General features: G+C 36.8%; 1 protein-coding gene across 1 annotated transcript; it reads right to left on the bottom strand.

The window, feature by feature from the left end:
- Positions 1 to 462: 462 nt before the first annotated feature.
- SLC5A7 (solute carrier family 5 member 7) lies at positions 463 to 27892 on the bottom strand. Its single transcript, XM_004031572.5, has 9 exons — positions 27652 to 27892; positions 26085 to 26313; positions 22195 to 22308; positions 21293 to 21448; positions 16412 to 16560; positions 12686 to 12829; positions 8497 to 8650; positions 6016 to 6233; positions 463 to 4466 (listed from the first exon to the last, which is right to left on the bottom strand). Exons 2-9 carry the CDS (start codon positions 26260 to 26262, stop codon positions 3837 to 3839), a joined length of 1743 nt encoding a protein of 580 aa, XP_004031620.1. The 5' UTR covers positions 26263 to 26313; positions 27652 to 27892; the 3' UTR covers positions 463 to 3836.

The raw sequence follows: 27892 nt of genomic DNA, 5'->3' as shown, positions 1-27892 counted from the left end.
TACATGTCTAAAGACATCTTGAGAGAGTAAGATGAGAGATACAGAGCACATAGTTGGAGCACAATGACAGCCACTTGTCACTCAGAGATTGACTTCATACAACAACTGTTGGTCTGCTGTTTGGTTTGAAAAATGCGGATCTTCTTTATGTGATTGGAATGAATATAATTGGAATCACCTGGCTGACTCAGTCAGTAAGCATGAGACTCTTAATGGATATTATTCTATTGATTTCTTTGATTTACAAAAGACCTGTGTACAATGGTAGAATGTCTTTTCCAAGAAAAACAATTTACATTTGTTTTTGAGCTATGATATATATTGCCCCAAGACTTACGTGAGGTGCAGCATTTCCACTTGGCATTTGCCTATCCTCCAGTAATGAGATGGTTTATTTTGATTTCATTGCATAATTGTCTTGAAGCACCATATATACTTAGTTTAAGAGAGGGCCCCCAAAAGCCAAATTTAGACAATGATACCCTAAATTGACCAGCACAATTTAATACATTGCCATTACACTTAAAGCATTTACACAGTTGCAAATATACTTATTTTAAGCATAATTTTATATAATAATTTGACAGACAAAAATATATGTTCTAGAACCATTATATGCATCTGTCTATGAAGTAGCAAATGTACAATAAATTACACATCATACCAGTGTAAATTTACATGAAGGCTAAAACAGAAAAAGAAATCATAATTTATGTTTAAAATATAATGTTAATTTATTATTTCCAAGTAAAAAAAGGAATAGCCATTTTATTAGATTCACTTATTTTAAGCTTATATTCATTTCATAGTCACATAAAATTCATTACTTGTAAGTGTAGCAATGAAGTTGTATTTTGATGCTGAGTGTTTGAAACAACTTGTTGTTGATATTGCAGTCCAGCTACAAGCTTGCTGATTTGAATATGTGTGGGAAAACAAAGCATTTAAATTACTCAAGAAATATGTTACAATCATATCAAAAGTATGAAAATAAAATATATGTTTTCTTCTAATGTTTTATCCACAGGTATTGCCTTCCCAGATTAATATAGCCATTGTCTAAATGTTTCGTTTATTTTATTTTCATTTGAGGGCAGATTTTGAAAATCAGGTCTACTGATAGAAGCTGGAAGAACATGTAAATGTCTGCATTACTCATTATGTCAAAACAGAGCACATGATGGGTACAAAGTATACTCTTGCACATTTCACAGCTTTGTGATACAACTGTCTTGGAAATTGGGTGGAAATTTATGCACAAATGTGCGTAAGTAAAGACCTTGTGACCATTGTTTCCTTCCTTGCAATCTTAAACTTTTTTGTACTTAAAAATCATCTTGCTAACATTTAGCACATTTGTGGATTAATAACAAACTAGTCTTTGATATACCTGCTTTGAGGGTAGGTGAGGAATAATGGGTTCAATACAATATATTATTTATTGGCTTAAATTATTTAAGTTATCTAGTTTTAGTACTTTGAACAGGGCAAACATTTTCCCCCTGTTTCTGTCTATTGTGAGAAATTGAATTACGTGGAAGAAATTTTTACTGTTAACCTTTTTTTCCCCACTGGATTTAAGTGTGTTTGTTGGGACAATTGTTGCCCAACAGAATGGTACAACGTAAAGAGAGAGACCTGTAGAAAGACTATGTCTCCCTGTTGCATTATATGACAGTATGAGTGAGGTGTTTCCTGATGCACATGGTGGAAGTCTGTGCCTCAGCAGGTTGAGACAGATGCTCAGGGTGACAGGATGGATAAAAACCACCATTCAGGTAGCACGCTGGGTAGCATGGTGCATCTGGAATAATGGTGTTTGCCAGGAATTGTAGTCTCCAGCAATTAACTACTTTTATGTGTCAAATGTTTTAGTATCTGTGGTTTTTCTTTAACGAATTTCTTGCCCCTTTCTCTTTTTTCAATCAATACCTGAGAATCGTGGACTCCCATACTTACTGGTTCCAAAAATATACTTCTTCCATGTACTCCATAGGGTACTGAATAGATTCTGAGAAAATAGATGAATAAAAGTAATTCTCTTTTCATTTAGATATATATGATATTCAGTGAAGATTTTGAATGCAATGTAATATTCACCATCAAATTTTGATAAAGCACTGAAAATATGAGGCATGTAAAATTATTTAATTTCCTCTTTTAAAAATTATCCTAGACATTAAATTCATGTTTAATGATAAAGATGTATTATTTGATGCTTTGAGACAATTACAATTAAATCTTATAAAAGGAATTCTAGGGTCAAGATACAACTTTTATTTTTAATGCTAAACACTAAGTTAACTTCATTTTGTTCATGAGTTGCAAAAAAGAAGTATTTTTGGAAAAGAAGTGCTTTAATTTCAACAATTCAGACTCACTTTCTTTATGGGATCAGATTCCCTGATCACTTTTCAGCTCATCACTTCACTTTGCTTTTGTAGACATGGCTCCAGTTATTTCTATAATGTGTGACTGGTGTGAAAACACTTGAAATGGACACAAATCATTACACATACACACACACACACACGTATGAGTGTGTATGTGTAACACCAGAAAAGGAGCAAAATAGTATTTAATGACCAATCTCATGAATGTTATCTAGACATCAAATGTTAAAATTGATGGCTTCTTCACTTTAGGACTTATTTTATTTTTTGCTTTCTTCTACATTTTAAAATTCACTATGTACTTTTTGTAGTAGTTATTTGTCTCGTCTCTAAGGCTGGCTTATGTGAAAAAGTGCCAAAGAGTAGATCCTGTTACATTAAATCTTTCCTATTAATGAATATCTAAAAATTAGTAGAGTTTGTTTTTTTCTAATTTTACTACTATCAGGAGGTATTGTGGGGGCTTCCCATAAAGTATTCAATGAAATATACGTAAATTTAGCAGTGTGCCTCTCATTAACTGTAACAGATGCTGTGTAGCTACCTCTCCTTACATAAGGCCTAATTTCACTCCCAATATTAACTTATGTATTAATTTATATATTACTTATTTTATCATGGGGCAAAACTTTATATACTTGAGATAAAGACAAAAATGTACTGTTCTTCCTATTACCTTCTGTTTAATGAACTTATTGCTTTAAGGTTGCTTAATAATCCTTCAGGTACTGTTGTTTGTGCATATAGTAGCTGTGGAAACATACAAATTAGCCCAGTGCTCTTCTACAAAGATGGATTCAGTTTTCCTATCACCGTGCACATAAATAAATGCCAATACAGAATTTTTTTGTGTTTTCTTTGCCCGTGCTCAGAATATTACATGCCATTAATAAAAGAATAAAAAATTGCATATTCAGCAAATGTTATAGCTCAGAACATGAAAGAAGGGGTTAATCATCACACTAAGAAAAATCAGCTGGTTAATTCATTGCACCATTCAAGGGAGTGACTGAAGTTATTCTCATAGCTTCGTGCTGTAATGAAACTAGGACTTATCAGTGCATTAGCAAACAAAGTTTGTATCAAAACTGTCCAATTTCCTTTTTTTTAGGCTTTTTCACATCTACTTCCTTTTATCATAACAAATATAAAAACTCTATTTGGCCCTTTGTTCTCTAAGTGGAACTTTACTTATTTTTTATACCTAGCAAAACTATCTAGCATCAAAATCAATACTACTATGGATGAGAAACAAAGTTGTTGCTTTCATAGGTGCTTCCTTCTAGCTTGGCTTGTATTTGTGCAATTGCACTTTATATGAATTTTTACTCTCCTGAACATCGTTTATATTTTTAATATATTTTTGTATGCTGCATACCATCTCTCCAGAACTACCCTATTATAGTGTTCTGTTTGCAAAAGCAGTATTTTATTTAGATGGGTTCACTGTAAATTATCTTCAGTCCCAGACCCTTCTGGACTGGAATCAACATCAAGGAAGGCCTCTTTATTGGTGAAAGTTGAGCTGAGGGTCATGCTCTGTCGTGGCTTCACAAGTGCAAGTTCATCTAATTTAATATTTTCATTTTTGACAAGAATTGTCTTATCCATATTTTCTTCACTGTGTCTTGCAACAACAGCATCAAATACATCTAATTTAGGTGGCAAGGTTCCACTTTCAAATAGATATTTGGCTAGACAGGAGATGCAAATGTTGGTTAAGAATGACGTAACCATGGCAAGTGTTTTAAATGGAAATTTCTGATTATATATACCATTATCATCAGGGTAATAGCCAGGGTAGAAGATCAAGGGCTGAAGATACAGATATGGCTCCCCTCCAGTTATTCTCAGGAAGAGGCCAGAAACATAACCTGCCACGGCCCCATAGGTGTTGGTTCCCTTAACAAAGAGTACACAAAGCAGCTGGGGGAAGATAACGATGTAAACAAGGTCAGAACTGAGGTACCAGAGCCCATACACAGTCTTCGTCAGCAAGGCCATGGCTGTTGCAGATGCTCCAAACACAAACACTGTGATTCGCATAACCCAAACGATTTCTTTGTCCGAAGCCTGTAAGAAATTGCCACAGTGTCAGCTTTTTGCACAGTGTCTTGGCTCATTTAGGCAAAGAATGAGACACATTATTTGCTTCAAAACTGGTCTAAAGAATTCTCCTGGTTCAAATGGCTCAATCTATGGGAAAAACCAACTACAGCTACAGCACCCAAAGCAAACAATCAAGGTGACTTCCTGGGTGGACCTTTGGGAGGGGTTTCTGTGTACCAGATGCATGACACACAGGCCACCTAAGTCTTTTCCTGAATGCATAGGGGGAAAGGCAGGATGAGCTAACATGGTGTCAGGGAGGTATAATAAAGCAAGGGAAGATTTCCTCACTTTACATGTTAGGGAACAGTTCTTATGTGGCATTGACAGAGCATAGGCCATCCCTAGTTTATCTCTTTGTAGAAGTGCTACCATCCTTAAACTAACCACCATCTGGTGCTCTTGAAAAGACACATGCACACGTATGTTTATTGCAGCACTATTTACAATAACAGAGTCATGGAACCAACCCAAATGCCCATCAGTGATAGACTGGATAAAGAAAATGTGGCACATGTATACCATGGAATACTATGTGGCCATAAAAAGGAATAAGATCATTCCTTTGCAGAGACATGGATGAAGGTGGAAGCCATCATCCTCAGCAAACTAGCACAGGAACAGAAAACCAAACACCGCATGGTCTCACTCATAAGTGGGAGTTGAACAATGAGAACACATGGATACAGGGAGGGAGCAACACACACTGGGACCTGTTGTGGGGAGTGGTGGGCAGTGCAAGGAAGGAACTTAGAGGACGGGTCAATAGGTGCAGCAAACCACCATGGCACACATACACTTATGTAACAAACCTGCACGTTCTGCACAAGTATCCCAGAACTTAAAGTAAAATTAAAAACAAAAAGAAAATGCCTTGTCCAAGGAGTTCCTTTGGTTAATTAAAAAAAATCAAATAAAATCAAAACAAAACAAAGCAAAAGTAAAAACACTGGGATTGTTTTGTTAACTAAAACCTAGAGAGAGGAAAAGCTTTAATCAAGCAAGAAGCATGCTGTTTTGCAGCCACTTTGATTCAATAAAGAAAATCAAATTGAGAGGATATCTTCCTGCAAAGGTGGACTTTGGAGTGCAAGTATAAAACAGTTCAGAAGTTATAAAAATACGTGTCGAACAACTTACCATGCCCTGCTTCCACCAAGATTCTCCAGTGTCATAGAGAATTTAATTATACTAAAAGTTTTGCTGGATAGTTTAGGTTTCATTACTCTTTCATCAGAAAGACAAAAAGGTTAAATGATAGCCCTGTGACTGTACCTCTTGGGAAATAATTATATTGATTTGTTCCCTTTAGTATTGACATGAATAAGAACATGTACTGATAGCATCCATTCAGCATAGGTATAATTTGTTATTTAATCTCGTATGCTTAAAGTACAGTCAGATTTAACATAGAATATTAATAAATATATAATACTGTATATACAACAAATACAACATCAGAAGTAGCAACAGCAATGCTAGTAAATGTCAGGTTGAAAGAAACTGTTCTTACATTTTGTCTGAAGGAAAGCTGGTAGATGTTCCGTGCAAACATGGAACTTGCTGACAAGATGGAAGAATCTGCTGATGACATAACAGCAGCAGAAACTGCACCAAGACCAAAGAAAGAAATATACACAGGGCAGAGATACTGCAGAACAATTGGTAAAATCATGTCTGCCTCTTCTGTAGTCTTGGGATCTGGAAGCCCATATGCAGTCTGGTTCCAGTCTGTTGAACAGAATCAACAACCATTACAACCACCAAGGAACCAAATGTTCTTTATCCATTTGGGGTCATCCTATTTACTAGGTTGTTTTGAAATAAACTCAGAATCATATACATTAGTCTGGTGTGAAGTCCATGTGCTGGTCAAGTGGAAATATCTTATATCTCTTGGCTTCTAAAAGGTATTGGTTATAGTTAGTGTTATTCACAATGCCTGCACAGACACTGGTGGTAAGATATATATTTCCTTTCTGCAATGATGGTGTTACATTGCCTAGAATCATGGAAAACAAACTCTCATAAACAGAATTCTAGAGTATTCCTTCAACCACTTGGAAATGTGGTGGGACACTCACTGTTTCTTCTTTAAGGCTCAGTTATTCCTGTGTAAATGAATAAAGACAATAGTAGGGCTATTCTCAGCCATCATCTCTCTGTACATAAACTTGGTTTTGAAGCTGCCTCAGCATTACTTTTCTCCTATTTCCACATTGCATAGAATTTCACTAGGTTAAGAACAGTCCCTTTTTATTGAATAAAAATTACAGTCATGTGGCTGAAATTTTCAGGAAGTTTTGGTTGTGGGTAGGGTAAGAAGACTTGAAACACAGATTTATCTTTGAATACATAGCTTCTTTACTGGTTAGTTGTAGCATGTGTTGAAGAACTATGGAATCCTTAAATGTTCATTAGCATAGTCGGCTTTTTATTTGCTGAACTTTTTTAATATCATGATCATTGGACCAAATAGGAATTGTTCTCTTTGGATCCTACCATTTTTTCTTCCCTCATTTTCTATTACAATTGTCACCAAAGCCTGCTTACATGCAGGCAACTTTGTGGCCTTAACTGAGATTTTATGATAACAGAAATAACAAACAAGAATGTGTATCTAATCCAAGAAAAAATAGGCTTAATGCTGTTTCTGTTAGCCTGTGTTCCTACAATAAACACACACACACAGAGACACACACACACACACAGACACACACACGTCCATATATGTTTTCTGCTTGTGAGAGAAATACTATCTTTTTTTTTCAAAGACAAACACTACATACCACCTTCGTCAGTCATCTTTACATTTTTGAAGTGTTTGTCTCCTGGATGAACAACTGGAATGGAGAGTGTACACTATGAACCAGGACTGCTCTCCTAAAAGTTAAACAATCCAATAAAAGACTCTACTAATCGAAAGTCAAAGTTGCCGTAGGAACATCACCCTGGATCACCTTTACAGAATACCACAGGGCAAAAGGTGAACTTTAATCTATTTTATTACCTCTGTGTAGAAGATGCCTTTGAATTTGGATTAACATGATGTATTTTCATTAAGTGCTCTTAAAAGTTACAGCACAGGAACATAAAGGTCAGGAGTAATTAATACATTTAATTAAATTAAAGGTGAGCTTTTGAACATGTTCTACATAGAGGCTAACAGGGAGATAAACATTTCATAATGCTCTTTTTTCAAAACCATTTTTTAATAAGTTATTCTCTAAGTGACTTTGTTTGTTTGTCTTGACCTAAATGCTTATTCATCACTTTCTTCAAGAAAGAAAACCCCTAATTAAAAACTTCTAAAGGTGTAAAGCAGAAATCTCAAGTTCAAAGTGATCTTTAGGGAGGTCATGAGGATGACAGGTAAACGTCTCTAAGCTTGTGACTCTCAACTCTGGCTCTCAACTCACCTAGGGGTTTTAAAAGAACACTAGTGCCCATCTCTATCTTCAGTTATTAAAATAAAACTCCTGTGAAGTAGGCCACATATCCGTATTTTTAAAAGATCTCCCCACCATTCCCCAGATGATGTCAGCATGCACCTTGGTTGAGATCCACTGCTGACAGGAGTGCATATAAACAATGGATAAATATACCGAAACTGGGAGGAGGGTGTGCTCACCAATGTTTCATAGTGGAGTGAGCAATCAAAAAAATTGGAAGCTGGGCGCAGTAGGTCACACCTATAATCCCAGCACTTTGGGAGACCGAGGCAGATGGATCACCTGAGGTCGGGAGTTTGAGACCAGCCTGACCAACATGATGAAACCCCGTCTCTACTAAAAAAAAAAAAAAAAAAAAAAAAAAAAAAATGGAGGCCGCTGAACTATAATACAGTTTACTGAATGCTATAACAAATCTATAGATATGAATGTGATGAGAAAGAATTCACTATGTGGAGGAAAGAGGGGAGTGGGACAGAAGGGTGTCTGGGTGGGGATTGGTAAACTAACTGGCACATGTGGTGAAGCTGCAAGAGATTTACCTGTTGATGCTCCAATGGCCCCAATGAGTATGGCTGGGATGGCCATCACCAGGCACCCGAAAGCTGCCAGGAAGGACAGCACTTGAGCATAGGTGGCTGAGGAAGAAGAGAGAACCCTCTGAAAGTATGCTTGCCATGGGATTCCACCCAGTATCTGTGCGGGAAACACAAGGATGGAGAGTGAATTAGAGGCAAACATCTATTTTATTTTTTTAAAGAGTTTTATTGCAATCACGTTTAGAATGGGCCTAAGTACAACTTAGAAGTAGTAAAAAAAATGTGGCATGTAGCCACAAATATCAATTAGTATCATTATGTTTGCTATGATCTGATGTTTATGTTCCCCCTAAATTCATACATTGAAATTTTGATCCCCAAGGTGATGGTATTAGGTATCAAGTTGGCAACTTTGGGAGATGATTAGCCCATGAGGGTGGATTCCTTATAAAAGAGAGTCAAAGGAGTTTTTTTCCTTCCACCATGTGAGGAGGCAGCAAGAAGGTGCCTTCTATGAGGATGCGAATCCTCACCAGGCAGAGAATCTGCCGGCACCTTGATCTTGGACTTCCCAGCCATGTGAAAAACTGTGAAAAATAAATCTGTGTTGTTTATAAGCCACTCCGTTTATGATGCTTTGTTACCCATCTGAACTAAGACAATGTATCATCAACTTTCAATTATGCAGAATTTCCTGAAGTTTTCTCTATAATTACATACAGCAATTATTTCTTTTCATTAATTTACCTATTTTGAACTGTATTTAAACTACCCCAGAGGCCTTCAATTTGTTATCATCTGGTGGTTCTAACCATCATAAAATATTCTCAGAAAATAATTAAGATTTTGAAAGTATGACATTTAACCTGAATCAATGCAACCCAAAAATATTTATACACTCCAATCATGTGCCAGGCAGGCAATGTAATTGCTGTAAGAGCAAAAACATGAATAAGGCATGGTCTTTCCCTGGAACTTACTTTCTACTATGAGAGTCAATGTATGTGGTGTTTTCCGCAGTGAGCATTGCAGAGTGCTCAAGGCAATACAGCCGGCATCAAATAATAAATACTAGAACTTCTATGTATATTCATTTTACTTTGTACCTAAATATTGTATGGTTGCTTTTATTAAATGATTTACATCATACATTAGTACAGAATATATAAGCAACTGATAGATATACATACCTATATTGGAATGTGCTTAAATTTCTTATTGAGCATATACAATAAAAAATGTTTAAACTATAATGCAATTTGTTGCATGATATAAAGAGGTCTGTATGGGAATTAAAACGATAAACCATTAATTATTTGCGATGAGAAAAAGGTGGTAAGAAGAGAGAAAGGGTAGCTGCATGTTAACAGGAAAACCTGCAGAAATGAAGTGCAGATTGTCCATAGGCTTTGAGAGCATTTCCACAGGTGGAGATGGAGGGAGAAGAGAGTACCTGAGAGAGAAACTAATAGGAAAAAAGAAAATACTAATAGAAACTAATAGGAAAAAAGGAAAAAGACCACTGGGTATTTGGTATGATGAGAGGTCAGTGAGTGAGGGAGTGGTTGGAGGAGAAGCTGGAAGCATACTTTTGGCTAGATTACTGCTACTTCTCTTTCTGGCATAAAGTCAATATTCAATAAATATTGGTCACATTAATGAATGAATGAATTGATAAATGAGCTTGCCATAGCACAATGTATTAAGGTTTCATTAACTGCCTGTCTCTCTCACTGGGCTCTGGGTTCTGGGGACGTCTGTCTTATCATGGTCTCACCTGGGCTAAGCAGAGTGTCTGTTACATAGATACCATAACAATCTCCTTCTTATAAAAGCCATATATGTTCAAAAGTAATTAAAGGAAAAAATTCTAAAATTCATAACCCCATTCCTGAAGTCTGTATTCTTCCAAAACCTTTTCCTTTCATTCTGTGACCTGTTTTATCAATATATCATTAACATCTTGCATGTCAATGACTTGAATGGATTGATACATCATAAATTACATATTCATCACCCTGGACATTTAGGTCATCAGAAGTTTTTAAGTAGGGTAAAGTCTGACTTCATCTACAAACAGAAGCTCTCATGATACAATGGACTGAATATTTGTCCTCCTAAAATTCATATGTTGAAACTCTAATCCCAACATGATAATATTCAGAGGTGGGGCCTTTGGGAAATAATCAGGTCATGAGGGTGGAGCCCTCATTATGGGATTAGGGCCCTTTTAAGAAGAGGTCAGAGACCTCTCTCACCCTCTTTCCACCATGTGAGGGCACAACGAGAAGTGTACAGTCTGCAACCTGGAATACTGCCATCTTTAGAACCTAATCATGCTGGTACCCTGGTCTCAGATTTCCAGCCTCCAGAATTATAAAAATTATATTCTGCTGTTTGTACATCACCCAGTCTATGGTAAATTGTAACAACAGCCCAAACTGACTAAAGTAGGTAGTAATATGGAAAGTGGGCATGGGGGAGTAAGAGGTGGGCAGGCTGCCATCAGAGAGATGAGTGGGGGTTATCATAGTAGACCAGGTAAGGAATGCAGTCTACCTAATAGAGAGCAAACATGGGTACAGTGGGAAGGTTCCAAGTGTGACCAGGAGATACACTGACAGTATCACTAGCAGGACTTGACAAGTCATCTTCACATAGGCGATGTAGGAGAGACCACTGGAAGATCAAGACCATTGATACAACATTTCAAGGCCAATTTCTATAGTTCATTCATTTATTCAACATGTACTACTTCATTTTGACTTGTCTTATAATTTGAATCATGAATATGACTAAGTCATATAATTTTTTAGAGCTGGAAGAAATTTAGCCGTCACTTTATAAAATGTCTTATTTTAAAGATGAGTAGTCTGAAGACTAAAGTGTGCTGTAGGAGAAAGGACTTTGAGGTCTTAATATTCTATATCAATCTCTAACTCAGACAATGATGTGATTATTGACAAATTGCTTAATTGTTCTAAGTCTCATCCTCTCTATGATGTAACCATAAGCACATCTACTCTGCAGGTATAGTTACATATACATATTTACTCTTACTCCTTCAGTTCATGATTTTAAGCCATACCAGAAAAAAGAGAGCCAACAGATTTCTCAACAATCCTTAGGCAAAGAAGCCCTCCAGTCCACTACTGGAAACATATTTTTGCCATATTTTCCTGCCCTTTACTTGAAAAATTTTAACTGGAAAAGACACAGTCACTTTGAGTGTTGAGGTAATGCTAAAATTCAGCCATGTGCCACGATCACAAAGTCATACAATATTGCCAACCTTCTACAGAGAAAACAAAAATAACCAATTTCCCTTTAAGCTTCATAGAAAAAGTAATCTATTTATTTTTTTAAGAAGTTTTTTTTTATAGAGATGGGGTCCTGCTATGTTGTCCAGGCTGTTCTCAAACTCCTGGCCTCAAAGTGAGGCTTCCACCTCAGACTCGCAAAGGGCTGAGATTACCAGGATGAGCCACCACACTCTGCCATAATTGATTTCTTATGTTGAAATCAAATACAGTGTGTTATTTTCAGGCCTAACTCCTCTAATTAGCACAGTCGTAAAATCTGGTCAGTTCTTCTGGTTGTTCCCTCTTGCCTCAATGGGATCGGCCATTATCTCTTCCGTGTCCTCCTCAAAGTGCCTGCACCTTTGCCCCAAAGTTCTACATGTTTTCAAGCTTCCTCTGGCTCCTGAGGGCCTCTCTCTTGGCATCTTTCCTGAGTGACATGTCCCTTTCCAACCTGCCGCACTTAGGGCCTCTAGCACTACTAATTCACTTACTCTGTAATTCAAGAGTGAATGAGAGACTTATTTCATAAGTTGGGTTTCATGCCTTAATTCAAAACACAAAATAAAGCTTTTACAAGGTTTTGCCTTCAGGTTGGGGAAAGTCCTGGGGGTAGGGCACGTTATTCCTTGACTTACATCACAACAGAAATGAGGACACACCACACAGAACACCTCATTCTGTCCCCTCAGGGCCTCATTTGTTCTCCACCCTGACACTGCCAGCCACGATAGTCCGGCCCTGGCTCCACCCTCCCAATAGAGAGTCCTCAATTCAGAAATGGCCATGAGCCCACAAGCACATTTTTTACTATGAATATGAAAATCGTGAAAATAAATTTGATTTTAGGAACAATTAAATCACATTCTTCAGGTAAGAGCATTACTTACCAACAACAGAAAACTATCAAGCCAAGAGTAGACTTCAGATGAGTCAACAGTTCCCAGCCACGGCTTTTGGTATTTGGCATGCACAGCAGTGAACCCGATGTCTGCGACTGCAGGATGTGACAATGCAAAGGGGACGCTGATCCACTGCAACAGAAAGTGACACTGGAGCCCTAGGCGATGGTTTTCAACTGTCTGATATATGCAAGATTTGTACACCTCACACACTGCACAGCTCAGTAGTTCCTCTAGTTCAGACAGAGAAGGATCGGAAATCATGTTCTCTGTTTTTTGTTGGGCACAATAAAATACTGATTTAGATAAATTAAAATAATACATCGACTATTTCTATGCTTGATTATACCATGTCATACAAACTATAGCAGCAGCAACATAAAACCTCTAGGAAGAAAATATTATACTTGAAATATCTGTCAATCTATCTATGTATCTATCTGCCTACCTATCTATCATCTATCTATCTCTGACTGTCTATTTACACACACACACACATACATAAATAGATAGGTAGCTATTGAGATATATATCCCCTTGTGTGTGGGTGGGGGGAGGAGGGGAGGGATGTGGATTGCTTTTGTTTTCCTCTTCTGTTAAATGTTGGATAACACAAACTTGAGTTCTAATAAAGAATTGTATTTCTCAGCTGCTTGGGAGGCTGTGGCAGGAGAATTGCTTGAACCTTGGAGGCAGAGGTTGCAGTGAGCCGAGACTGGACATTGCATACCAGCCTGGGCAACAGAGCAAGACTCCATCTCAAAAAAAAAAAAAAAAGAATTGTATTAAAAAATAAATAAATAAATGTGTGCCGAGCACTGTGGCTCAGGCCTGTAATCCCAGCACTTTGGGAGGCCTAACTGGGTGGATTGCTTGAGCTCAGGAGTTCTAGACCAGACTGGGCAACTTGGTGAAACCCCATCTCTACAAAAAATACAAAAATCAGCCAGATGTGGTGGTGTACACCCGTAGTCCCAGCTACTCAGGAGGCTGAGGTGGGAGGATTGCTTAAACCTGAGAACGCAGAGGCAGCAGTAAGTGGTAATTGAGCCACTGCACTCCAGCCTGGGTGACAGAGCCAGATCCTGTCGCAAAAGAAAAAAAAAATTGCCAGGCACAGTGGCTCATGCCTATAATCCTAGCACTTTGGGTAGCCACTGTTAGAGGATTGCTTGAGTCCAGGAGTTCAAGATCAGCCTGGGAAATACAGTGAGACCTGGTCTCTACAAATAATAATAATAAACATAAAATAAAAATTTTTTAAAAATTATATTTGAAATATATATCCATATAAAAGTATGTGTAGGCACACACACTTTTATGTTTTCTGTGAATTAGGGAAAGATATCCATTCCTTAAGGGAAAGATATCCATTCATTAAAGTAATAAGAAAATATGTGATTGAGAAATACATGGGTGACGTATAAGCCTTCAAAGATGGGCCCAATACTAACAAGTAGAAGAATAAAGAATTGAAGGAAGAGATGTTTAGATGGAGCAAGTCAAAGAGCAGAAGAATATATGGGGGCTGTGTGTGTGCGTGTACACTCGCACCCACATCTGTTGGTGACAGGCTTTGCTGGCAAGGGACTAGCTTGGGGAAATGGGAGAGATAACGATGGATGTGTGGAGAAAAGTCAAATTGCAAGCTAAAGGATTTGTATTTTGTTTTTGCAGGCAACTGGAAGCTAGAAAAAATTCTTTTAAGTCTTAAGTTTTCAGTGGAATTTATTCTGAAATTTAATAACATAGACATGAATGGTGAGTTTAGTGAAAAGGAAGAGTCAGGGAAAGTGGTAGGTGATTTCAATTCCACCTAGATGAAGGCCTGAAGTAAAGCAGTGACATTGGGAATGAAAAAATATCGGTACTAAAAAGGATTATGAAGAGTGAGCTAACAACCCTTACAAGAAGGAGAGAGAGGTCAGAGAGAGGGAAAATGAAAAGAAAAACCTGAAGTTTACAGTTTTGGAGCTCTAGGGGTGATGATAAAATCAATGACGTTAGAGAATTTGAGAAAAGAAGATAGTCTAAGGGGTAAGTTGATTAATTATGTATGCTCACACAGCAACTAAAGTTTGGAAAACAACATTAGTTAGTCTTTTATTCAGCCGATTCAATAGGGCCTGATCTAGTAACCAACAGAACTTCATTCCTTATCAATTTGGCTACATTTTGTGGCAGAAAAAATATTCTAACATATTTGCACTGTCATCTTTACACTTGTATACTTGATTTATGCACCCGTGGGTTTTAAGTTCTAGTCTCATACAAAGCAATGAGAAATCACATATATCATCAATAACAGGTTCATTCCCTGGGGTTGTGTTTCTTGGAATACCTAGTGCATCAGTTATGAGACCTGTCATTGCCAAACCAACCTGGCTCCTGACATTCTGAAGAGGGATTTATTTCTATGTTCCCTATTTTATTTCTGGAAGTTTATGTTGATGCTAAGGAAAAATCAGAATTTCAGCACGGTCCACTTAATTTTGGTAATTTAAATACAAAATAGTGGGAGTCCTTGAGCAAATTAAATATTCTCATATTCAGTTACGATATGAATGGACGAAATTCCACGAAATGCAAATAAAATGTCTAAGGAGAAAAGAGAAAATACTATAATCTTTGCTAGAGTATGTAAATTTATAGTTAAACTGCACATCTAATTGTAGTCTGTTTTTTAAAATTTTTCCTCTAGGATATTATTAGAGATGATGGAAAGTTTATAAAAAGGAGAGAAGGGCATGAGATTACTTCTTCATTTTTAATTTCTAAGTGTCTAGTGTCAAAAGTAAAATATAATGAAATGCTTTACATTGTAAGATAAATAAATAAAGATGAGGAGAATCAAGAGTACTTAACCATCCTTGGGAAAATGAATCATGATCTCTAGTGTTAGGTTGCTCGGTCTGTGGCCTTTGCAGGAGGGCATTGCCCTTAAAGAATCTACAACTGGGATAATATATGTGTATGATGAGATAATGTACGTGAACCTATGATGACCCTAGCCCAGCATGGACACACCAGTTTTTATTCTTCTTTTGATACATCTTAGGTATTGAATATTATATGCATAACTGTACTCTTCACATTTCTTTGACATTGACTAAAATATGTTCAGACACACAAAAGTGCTTTTAATATAGTGCTAATAATACTAATAATACTCATGTCTCATAATTATAATAAAAACAATAGATAATAAATCTTTCTGGTGCCTTATATAATTAAGAATTTTCTTTGTTTTTAGACCACAAATAGTGATGATTAATATTTGAAATCCACAGTTTTCCAATGGGATCATTTCTATGTCTTATGAGCATTCTTAGGATTCACCAACTAACATAAAGGGAGACTTGTACAAGTTGCCACTAAGGTTTGAATTTTGTTATCTCTGCCGAGGAAAATGGATTGCCTTAAATACTAAAAGGAGATCATGCATAAGTTTCCATCAAATTTAGGCACTAAGGAAAGGAAGACCTAGACCTTTCTAACAGTCCAATGGAGAGCACACTTTTCTGTCAAATTTTATCAAAATGACGAGTTTTTCATCTAATTAATTTATGGAGAAATTTGAAATTTCATGTATGTGACTTAGTATATATTACTCATGAGGGAAAATAACATTTCTACTCATTTTTAATGAGTTAGTATAAAATACATTACCTTTTACAGAAAAAAAGGAGGAGAATCTTGGGTGCTCCCACTTACCAGCCCTACAAAAATGCAAAAGAGCTGAACGACATCAGTGTAGGCCACAGAATAGAGCCCTCCCACCAGTGTGTACAGAGTGGCAATGAGTGCAGAGATGATGACAGAAATGTGCATATCCACATCGATGATCACGCTGATGGTGGCTCCTGAAACAAACAAGAGAGTTCTGTGGTCAAGGTGCCCAGACAGATTCTGCTCTTTGTATAAGGACATAGTGAAAGTTCAGTGATAAACAACATTTTTCTCTCTGTCATATGAAATGCAGTGGATGATAACACCTAAAGTTAATTTTTATATTGAAATTTGTATATCTTAATAAATTCAGTGAGATACATACTTTTGCTTTCTGAAATTACTGGTTTGCTAACTTATTTATTTGGAGGACATACAGATCCATGGTATGGTTATGGAAGACCCTGAATTACTGAGAAATTTAATTACATTACAAGAACTCAAAATAATTTCACTACCTGGAACTCTGACTCAATCAAATACAGCCATGTGTTGCTTACCAATAGGGATGTGCTCTGAGAAATGTGTTGTTAGGTGATTTCACTGTTGTGCAACTTCACAGTATGTACTCACTCACAAATCTTGATGGTGTAACCTACTACACACCTAGGCTACATGGTATGGCCGATTGCTCCTGGGTTACAAACTCCTGCAGATTGTTACTGTACTGAACACTGTAGGCAAGTGTAACATGATGGTAACTATTTGAATATCTAAACATCATATCTAAACAGAGAAAGTAACAGTAAAAATATGCTATTATAATCTTATGGGACCACTGTCATATATGCAGTCCATCATTGACCAAAACGTCATTACATGTCACATGACTGTATATGAAATACATTAGTCACATCTATGAAAAACACAAGGCTTTCTGAGAAACATGATCACCCATTTCCACATTTTACAATTAACATTCATTTGCCATTTTGCATTTACTCTGCCCCCTACTAGCCTTTGATAGCTAACAAATGGTTAAGGCAGCAAAGAATTGAGAAAAATTTGTAGGAACAAATTATCAAATTGGTAAATGTTATTAATCAATCTCTCCCTCTTTAATTTGCGACAGATCACTCTTCTTTTATTTAATTGGTAGAACTTACCAGTCCTGCTCCTACGATACAGTATACTGAAGAGCCTAAGATTTGAATATCATATTTTTAAGTAATTTTCATCATCAACATTTTAAACTTCTCTTAGAAATCAAATTTATGTTTCTCTTTATAACATTGTTTATTGTGTTTGTTGGTCCCTATATTTCCACTGAACATATTGAGGTATGACCAGTTTGGGCCGCTGTGGTTCTTGGACTGACAGTTTATAATTTACTTGTTGCTTTAGTTCTCAAAACTATACAGTATAGTATAGTTTTCTCAAAACTATACAGTTTACATGTCACATTATTAAATGCATACATGTAATGGATTTGTGATTTTATGTATCATCAGTCGCAGCCAGCTGAGTTGTCTTACACCCTACCCCCATTCCTCAATTGGCATGCTAGTAGTATATGCAACCCACTAGAGATGAAACTACATTATCTCAATATAAGATGTGTTGATCCAAAATATCAGTAAGAAATATGTTTCAGTGCTTTTGCTATGGTGATAAAATAGAATTATTTTCCGGAGTAAAGATCCATTGAAAAGAAAAATCTAGTAAGAAGTTGGAGAATGAAGACAAGGATGAGAGATAATTACAGATGAGTGACTTCAGATAACCGACTGACTTATTGTTTTGTAGATATTTGAAAAGTTATTTTTTCCTGAGATCATTTACTTTGAATCGAAACTTTACTTCCAATTCTTTGTCGTTCTTTTTTTTGTGTGTAGTTCTCCACTTTAATAACACTTCTAAGCTATATACCATGAATTATGAAAAGTTCAATTATAAAATAAAGATTAGCTGACTAAAATCTCAAAGATTTGGGGTCCTAGTAGATGCTGTCACTTAACTGTAACTCAGAGATATTAGAGACGTCAATCGCTTCTCCATTATCACTATTAAAATTGAGATAAAATTTTCTCTAAAATATTTTCTGAAAAATTAAATCAATTGTAAGTAAAACAAAGTGATACTTTGAGGTATACTAGGAAATATTAGTCTACTCATGAAGCTATAAAATAAGTATCCTGCAAAGTTATGAAAATCCACTGAACTTGAGCTGTTAGAAGTATAAATAGACATTTCTTCAAAAAGTTGTAGGATGTCAGTTTCTACCAAGAAGATAGTTTAAGATTCTCCTATGTTTCAATGGTGAACTATACACATTCACAGTAAGGTGGTAATAGATCTTATATATTCTTGAATATACCAAATTATTTGTAATAAACACTAAATTTTAATTAAGTCCAACTATTACTTTTTATTTGTGTAAATTTAAAGATTACAGGTGCAATGATGTTACCTGGATATACTGCATAGTGGTGAAGTTTAGACTTTCAGTGCTTTCATTACCCAAATAATGTACATAGTACCCAGTAAGTAACTTCACACACACACACACACACACACACACACTCTCTCTCTCTCTCTCTCTCCCAAAGAGTTCAAGCAATAGCAGCAATGTTTTTATATATGTTGTTTGATATATGTGAGTGTTTAGAAAGATACAGACAATAACATATTTTACATATGTAGTCATGGATTAGGTAATAATGTTACCATCAATGATGAACCACAAATACATAAATTCTCATAAAATCATAATGAAGCTGAAAAAGTCCTATTGCTTAGTGACATTATAGCTATTGTATTACAATTGCCTATAGTATTCAGTGCAGTAACATGTTGCACAGGTTTGTAGCCTAAGAGCAATAGACTATACTATATAGCCTGCGTGTGTAGTAAGGCGCTACCAACTCGGTTTGTGTAAGTACACTCTATGTTCACACAACATCAAAATTGCCTGCTGATGCATCTCTCAGAATGCATCTACATCCTTAAGTTGACTGTACACTGTAATACAGGCACAAACACAGACACACATATATACAAAACTAAATATAACAAAGTTCACAGTTTCGTTACTATATTTTATATTTCCAAAATACTTTAGAAGCATTTGCTTATTAATTCTATTCTTTCTTCAGGGCTCTGTTATATAAGTGGATCTTTACTCAATGAGTGAACGTTTTGTATTTTGTTATATACTCAGCCCACTCCTTTTTTGATACCTCAGCAGGTAATTTGTTCTTAAAATTAACATTTTTTGGTGTTGAAAACAATGGCAAACAAGCGCCCAATGCAACTCAGCTAATGAGAGTCAGGTGGAAAGGGAGGTGTAGTTTTACACATAATATCATTAGAACATAAGAGCAGCTGTGGGTGTGGAGTATTATTATCCAGCACCACAGAAGTACAGCATTTTCCACCTAGTTGTTTCTTTTTTTTTTTTTTCTTTTTGAGACAGAGTCTCGCTCTGTCGCCCAGGCTGGAGTGCAGTGGCGTGATCTCAGCTCACTGCAAGCTCTGCCTCCCGGGTTCACACCATTCTCCTGCCTCAGCTTCCTGAGTAGCTGCTGGGACTACAGGCGCCCGCCACCACGCCTGGCTAATTTTTTGTATTTTTAGTAGAGATGGGGTTTCACTATGTTGGCCAGGATGGTCTCCATCTCATGACCTCGTGATCCGCCCGCCTTGGCCTCCCAAAGTGCTGGGATTACAGGCGTGAGCCACCGCGCCCGGCCCCCACCTAGTTCTTGCTGTATTTTATAACGATCAAATACTCTTGTTTCTGCAACAGTCACTCTTTTTTATAGTTGGGAATCAAAAAAATCCTGACTAACCTGCGGGATGAAATTGGATGTGCTGAAGGCAGGGCAGTGCATACCTTTATGGGGAGCTTCCATCTCCCAGCTGCCTCAACAGCCTCAGTCAGGTCCAACAGTCTCAACTGGTCCCATGTGGTACACATCTAAGCCTGTGTCTCTAAGGGTAGATTGGAGTTGAGGAGACGCTAAGGCATGGGCAAGCTTTCTCATGTAAGTTATTGAGAAGACATTTAAACTGAAGGGGAAATTCTTGTTATATTCTATCATACTTAAATTTTTCCACTAATAAACCATAACATTGAACTTTATAATATCAATTTATGGAAATATTTCAAGTTTGTAGTTTTGCTGTGTGACTTACATTATTTACCTATTCTGTCAGCAGAGGGTTGGTGATATCTCACTTCCCTAGGAATGTTATTTACTGCTGGAACTGACTCTGTTTTATATATGTTTTTAATTAAACATTTTATTTAAAAAGTCAACATCTCTGAAAATATCAGTGCTTTTAGAATAACATGCAACACTGTTGTCTCAGGAGTTTAGATAGTTTTATATCTGTGTTTATGCCAATTAACATGGCAGTTATTAGAGGGGAAACAATGGGAGGTAAAAAGTTCTCAGTTTGCAGGAAGAACACTTATTGGAAGAAATTAAGACATAAATCATTTATTTAAATTTATTCAACACCAAAAATACATATTAGTATTCTCACTAACCCCTGGTTCATGAATCCTTGTTTTAAACATTTATGTTAAGTAAACTGCACTTTTTAGCTATGCTTAATTCATTATTCTTTGCTCAAAATCATATATGACTCATAAAAGCAAATTGATCATTATAATTCATAGTTATTGGTCAAATGAGGCAATTCAAGTATGGAAAGTGTAGCTGAGGTTTTATTTAACCTCTGCCACCATATTGCAAGTAAACGTAGAATTTCCATTAAGCTTTTATGCATATAAATATGGTTCAGTATATGGCTTTAATAAAAATGTCCTCAGAAGCCAAGGCTGAAGAAAGTAAGGTTGTGTATCTGATGTTTAGTTAACTACAAAGATGCAGCTAGAACAACTTAGCTGGTCCTTACCCAAAGCAGAGAAAATTGCTGCAGCCCAGAACATTTCTCCCATCAGTGCAGGAATAAACAGGAGTCCGCCCATGCGTTTTCCATAGATTTGCTGAAACGGGTCTAACATGGTCACATACCCCTTTGAACGCATAGGTTTTGCAAAGAACAGGCCACCTAAAAATTAAGCAACTGTTTAGGAGAAAATAAAAAAAAATGTAATATAATAGTCTTTTACTATGCTGCCATTTATCAAGGAAAATGCATTTTCCAGAACACCTGTATGGATTGAGGAACAAGTCTGCACACAGTACCAACCTACTGTAAATATTAGGTTTAGCAATCTAATATAATTTATTTAGTACACTTACCATTGTATGTGTCCAAAGGATAAGTGGATCATGTGAATTGAAAAACATGAACCAGCACATTGCTCACTTAAATGCCTCAATGCATTTCTATCTCTCAACATAACATTTAGAGGTTTTGAATAAGCACAGATTCAATAAAAGCCTTTTGAGTGCCCCAAAAATGAGGTACCTTCTGTTCTATAATACTTTTGACCTCTTATTCATTTGACTTGCTAAAAGAAACACAGGTACATTTCAAGTTGATTCATTTTTAATGATATATCCATACTTGTTTTGAAAGAAATAAAACATGATTATGTTAAGAAATTCACTGTGCTGATAGCCACAGGTCCAGAGGATTTTTAAAATATATTCCTAACCAAGAGATCAAATAATTTAAGCATTAGTGTTCTGCTACTTACCAGTTTCTCGTAATGGCTCCTTAAAGATCTCTGGGGACATTTTTTTTACAATGGTTATTCAGAGTGTTTGACTTGTTATTCCACTTGTTATTCATACTCTTGTTCTGTATACTTTACTGAGTGAGTGACTGAGATTTGCACTTTCACTTACCTAAAATCAGACTAAGAGAATATCCAATTGGTGCCTGAGCCCAAGCTAGGCCATAACCTGGTACATAAACTGCTTCAGCTGTGCCATTGATATACCCTCCTCCGACCCAGGTAGCTGAAACAGAATGAAAAGTGAGGGAGTGATACTGTCTTACCTGTTTTACCTACCTACATCTGCCTGCCAAACCAGTGGCTACTAGAAGTTACTGAGCACCTGAAATGTGACGAGCCTAGATTGAGTTGTTTTAGGAATATAAAATAAACACCAGATTTCAAATGTTTTTTCTTTCATTAATCACATGTTGAAATGAAAACATGTTGAATGAATTGAGTTACGTAAGTTATACTATTAACATTCATTTACCTATTTCTTTTGGTTTTTAGAGGTTTGTAGAAAATGTAACATTATGTTTGTGGCTCATATTATATTTCTATTGGATAGTGCTGCCCTAGCTGTTTTCTAAATGCATTGAGTCAGCAGCATTTTCATGATATTATATGTAATATAGTCTGAGGTCATGGGGTAAATTTTCTTTATTTCAAGGCCCTTCCATTTTAATTGTATTGATGTTTTTATACTGTCCTCACGGAGTGGTGTGCGTGTGTACGTGCATGTGTGTACACATGCATGTATGTAGGTGAGTGTATGTTTGTAGAAATGTGCTTTTCACTAATAGAGTCTTTTCTTGAACACTCTGGGGATATCAGAGCTTGCAAATCTTATCTCCATCACCACTAAGTTGTACTTACGACCTTAAATTATTAGGAGTGAAGAGAGGATCGAGACGACACTTCTACTACAAGGTGTCCAAAGTGAGTTTAAATGTTACCTTAAGGCCTAGACTACCTAGCACTCAGAAGAAGGTAAAATGTGAACTGCATACATACTTGCAATTCTATATTTTAATATGGATCTTTTAGTAAGATATTTACTATTTGACAAGAAGTAATGAAAAATGTCTTATTCAGATAAATAAAATTTCTGTAGCACAATAGCTGAGGCAAGGAGGTCAAAGAACCAAAGAAAATGAGTTTTGACTTAACAGGTTTGAGCCAAGAATGATCTACAGATTAATATTTTTCTCTGAATAGACAATGTAATGCTAGCACCATTTTCTCTGAGGAAACAGTATAATATTGAATCCTTGCTGAAAAACTAATGTTGAAGAGAACACTAAATCTTTGCAGTTTACACCTTTTTGAGGTTACAGTACAGTCAAAATATTCTAAGCAATCCTTATACAGAATTTGTGTAGTTATGATGGTCACAGGTTGGTAATAAAAATTTATCAGATATGAGGCTGAATTCTGGATTGCATCATCCCATTAGGAATAAAATTTAACTCTGATGAATTTTCCAAAATCTTACAGTTAGAATGTAAGTAAATGAAATAATAGCTATACAAAACTACCTAGGATGTGTTTCTATTGTGTTTATGGCAAAATTTATCTGGCTTTTAATCTAATACAAAGCAAAGAAGAGGGAGTCTTAGGGTTGACATAAAAAGATTTTCCTACATAGGAATTTTGAGTACATTTAAATGAAAAGTTTATATACAAAATCCTGGAGACAAATACATATTTAGCAATCACTCCCACCTTTGCAGTAGCTTTTACCCTCAGTGTTAACAAATAACAAAAATAACAAATGGCATTATTTGTTTTCTTATTCTAAGCCCTGCTGAAATTTTTTAAATGGCTTTTTTTTTTTCACTATGTGTGTAACCATGACCTGAAGAAATGAATTCTTACAGGCAGAAAACTTGAGACTTTATCTTTCTACTAGGCAACTGGAATTGCTAACACGTCAATGTTTTACTGCATAAAGTAAATGGTCTGATGGTCTTACAAGCACAAAGCTCATTAGTGATCATTCGTCATTGTGTAAGTCTACTGTCCCTTGTCCAAAAAGAAAATTGGTGCCTGAATCATTGCAACTACTGTGATATAGAAGTGAGGGCTTGGCTACTTACTAAGATTTAAAAGTCCCCTTTATAATTGAATTTAGTCTCTTCTATAACAGTATTTGCTCTCCTTGTTTGTATATTTTGTGTCAGATCCATGAGTGAGAACACAACCTCTTAAAATATGTTCATTTTTAAAAGAATCAACATTTTTTATCTCTATTCTTTATAAAATATATCCAAGTCAATCAATCTGACAAGGTTAGGTAGTATGGTTCAGATTTTAAATGAATTATGATATTGACCAAGGTTATTTTGAGTTCTGAGAAAGAAAAAAAAAGTTTTACGAACTGAGGAAGATCATGGCCCTTTATAAAAAATAGCATCGTTCAAATATTTTCCGTACCTTTTAATAGCTTGCTAGGTTGAAAAAAACCATTCTAAATGGTAAAAACAAAATATAAAATATTATTTTTATGACCATATTAAACAGAATATTAAATGAGAATAGTAGAGGGCTATAATTATTTTCAATAAACAACATATTTTGATATGCAGCAGCTTTCTTATTCTTTCTACAGTGTTTACAAACTGTGCACCTTTTGAAAGAAATAAAGTGAAACTAGTTACAGGGCTGCATGTGGCACAGCATGGGGCGGTCACCAGCATGACGCAGTATTTGCATTTTGGAACTAAGTTACTGGAGACCTGTGTTTGGTTCTGGCTCCAGCCCTGGTCCTTGTTAACCTTGTAACCCAGGACCTCCACTTAACTCCAGATGCTCATCATAATGCTGTTATAAAGACCAAATGAATCCACGTACAGTGGGTGAAGAGTTAAACAAAGATAAAATGTCAATGTCTGAAAGATAAAACTGATGGCTCACATAGAACACTGTAAGTTTCAGATTGCCAAAGTCAAGGGGTTCAGAACATGAATGGCCTCTCCCCAGACTGGTTTGGTAAACTATCTGATATACACGGTGAATCATTTTAAAATTGCCCTTCGGGACTGAAATTGGGCATCACTTGATATCATTTCCCATGGGATATTTTTCCAATGAACACTCACAGTTCTTGTTATGTCGCAAATGTCTAAAAACTCTACTAAGACTGTATAATGAAATATGTGTTGTTAGTGCAACTGTATTAAATATTAAACATATAATTTTAAGTTGATGTTTTTCAGAATTATTTTCAACGACCAAGAAGAATATAAAAAAGAAACAAATCACCCTCTAAACAGAACCACTTTAGTGCAAAGTAAGAAAGAATATCAGCTCCTGCTAACACAAAGAAGGTTTGAATGAGAGATGACTGCAGATGGTGGCCTGGGGATTCCTATGAGGACACGCCCTAGCTTTTCCCTTTTATAACAAGGTTCATGAAATCTCTTTATTAGTGCTGTGGACTCATAACATGTGATTGTCTTCCTGTGAGGAATTAGTTATTAAATGAAAGAATTAGGTTTCACAACAGGGAATCACTCAATTGGGAATATCATCACCCCCAAATTTATTTATGCAGATTAAAAACCATCACTAGATGGTATTCATTGGCACTTATTTAAATCTCAAAGTCACAACTTTATGCATGTATTACCGGACACGTTGAGATGCTGCCTATCACATTAATTAGCAGATACATAGCTTGTAATACTAGGACAGCTTCCCATTCCCCCACCTCTTTGTTTTTACTCTGTTTCCACTCACTCAATAGCCCAGAGAGCCAAGATTTATTTCATGTCTGTTCAGTCCAGTGATTTATTATAAAATCATTTTTGTTCAAGTACTACTGAGTTGAAACCAATTTATTTTTAGGTTTTAAATGAATAGAAAATTATTTTAAAATATATATAACTAGTGAACATAAAGAATCCCCAAAGGACAAAGACCAACATTTGCTTTGTCACTCTGAAGCCACACGCTACACACTCACAGATGCCAAGGAAGGGAGAACTGCATGGAGCCGGCGGCGTCTGAACGTACCTGTCATGGTAAATCCACCAACCAATAAACCAATATCTCGGCCACCAACTATGATGGCTTCGCTGCGCTCTTCTGCGCTGCCACTGTTTTTGGTTCTCCAGGCAGCCCATATTCCAACCAGCAAAATTAGAAGGTAGAACACGATGATAGCTATCAGTCCTTCCACATGGAAAGCCATTTTTATCTAATGATCCAGATTCTTCTGCAGCTGGCTACTTCATTAAGACTTCTGAAGAAAATACAGGGATGCATTATAAATCAGTCAAGCACTATGCACATGTAGGCAGCCAGGAATAAACCAGCTGGCTCATGCGAGATCCTGTGCCACTCACAGAAAGAGTACAACCCTGAAACCACACGTGAAACGGGCAGTTATCAATAAGTGTCCACTACATTATCCTACTTCTATTTAACAATTTAACATTATTTTGAGTTTGCAAGAAACAGAAAAAAAAAAATGGAAATGTAGTTTAACAAATGGAATCATAATCCTTGTGTGTTTCATACATGCTTTAAATTTAAAATTAACCTTGTCGTGTATATCTTAACTCAGTAACTGTCAAATAATTTACAAAGAGTAGGGCTGTATCTGCGTTTTGGAACTAAGTTACTCTTCTAGAATTATTTATTCTAGAAGTGTTAAGTGTTTCATAAATGACCATTCTGAAAATTTTAAAATATCCATTAATTTATTCATTCTTTTATCTGTCCTTTCAAACAACTTCAGAGAATGGCTTCAGTAGTAATCTGATATAAAAATATCTGAAAAAAATCTTTAGAAAAATCCATTTCAAAAACACATCAAACTCCACATTTTCAACAAGTTTCTGTAGTTCAAGTTACTATAGCAACTAAGTATGTTTTTTGTTGTTGAAAGGATCCATTCTCTTGATCTTCTTCGCCCAGTATCCTTCATTCAATTCATCACCCCGCATTAATGGTACATACAGGAAAACATTTTGTTGTTGTTGCTGTTGTTTTAAACACTATCGCCTAAAAGCACATCAGAAGCCTCAAAGATATTAAAATCAAGACTCTTAGAAGACAGATGTCAAGTTCGAAAGCATTCACCTTCTGAAATTCTTGTTCCCTTTTATTTTTATTTTTATTTTTTTTACCTTTGTGACCACAGATGTTCCATGAACCCAAACTCTCAAACACAAGTTTCTGGGGGAAACTCTGATATTTGTGCATGCAGGTGGGTGAAGAGACTTTGGGGGAAAGAATCAGCCTGTCTGGAATTTAAAGGAGGCAAAAGAAGCGCCCGCGGGCTGGGTCTTCTCTGCCTTTGTGAGCAACCAAGCAGGCAAGTTCCTCTCCGCAGCAGCCCGATGCTCTCCCGGCCCCCTGCGGCCCTTCCTCGGCCCCCTCTACCCATTTCCTGCGCACAGACTTTGTAGCCTCTTGCACCCTGACAGCAACGGTGCCAGACAGCAAACCCGCCCTTGCATCCCACCGAGAGGGAAAAACGCCGCGTCCTTCCCCTCTAAAACCGCCCGGGCTCGGTGCCCAAGGCGTTTCCGAGGGTGCGGGCCCGTAGGCGCAGGAATGCCCGCTCCGCTCCTACCTGGAGTGGTAGCTGCACGCGAAAGCGCTCCGCCCGGGGCAGCCGCCCCCTGGAACCGCGAGGGGTGTGGGTGCGAGGGTGCAGAAAGGGAGGGTGCGGGGTGGGTCAGGGGTGCAGTGCGGAGGGGGGCCGGTCGGTCAGGGCGGCTCCTCACTCGGCGTCTCCAAGAACCTGGGAGCGCGCAGAGTTGACAGGTGTTGGCGCCGGCGGAGGGCGCGCGGCGCAGGGCGAGGTGGCAATC

The sequence above is a fragment of the Gorilla gorilla genome, chromosome 12 (assembly GCF_029281585.2).
Source record: "Gorilla gorilla gorilla isolate KB3781 chromosome 12, NHGRI_mGorGor1-v2.1_pri, whole genome shotgun sequence".
NCBI classification, from domain to species: Eukaryota; Metazoa; Chordata; class Mammalia; order Primates; family Hominidae; genus Gorilla; species Gorilla gorilla.
This window is presented reverse-complemented; position numbering and strand designations above follow the sequence as displayed.

Coding starts and splice junctions, on each gene's coding strand:
- SLC5A7 (XM_004031572.5), bottom strand. CDS start 26,262: ATGGCTTTCCATGTGGAAGGACTGATAGCTATCATCGTGTTCTACCTT. Junction 16,561..21,292: donor AGCAATTTTCTCTGCTTTGG/GTAAGGACCAGC, acceptor TGTTTGTTTCAG/GAGCCACCATCAGCGTGATC. Junction 4,467..6,015: donor AGCTTTCCTTCAGACAAAAT/GTAAGAACAGTT, acceptor AATTTCTTACAG/GCTTCGGACAAAGAAATCGT.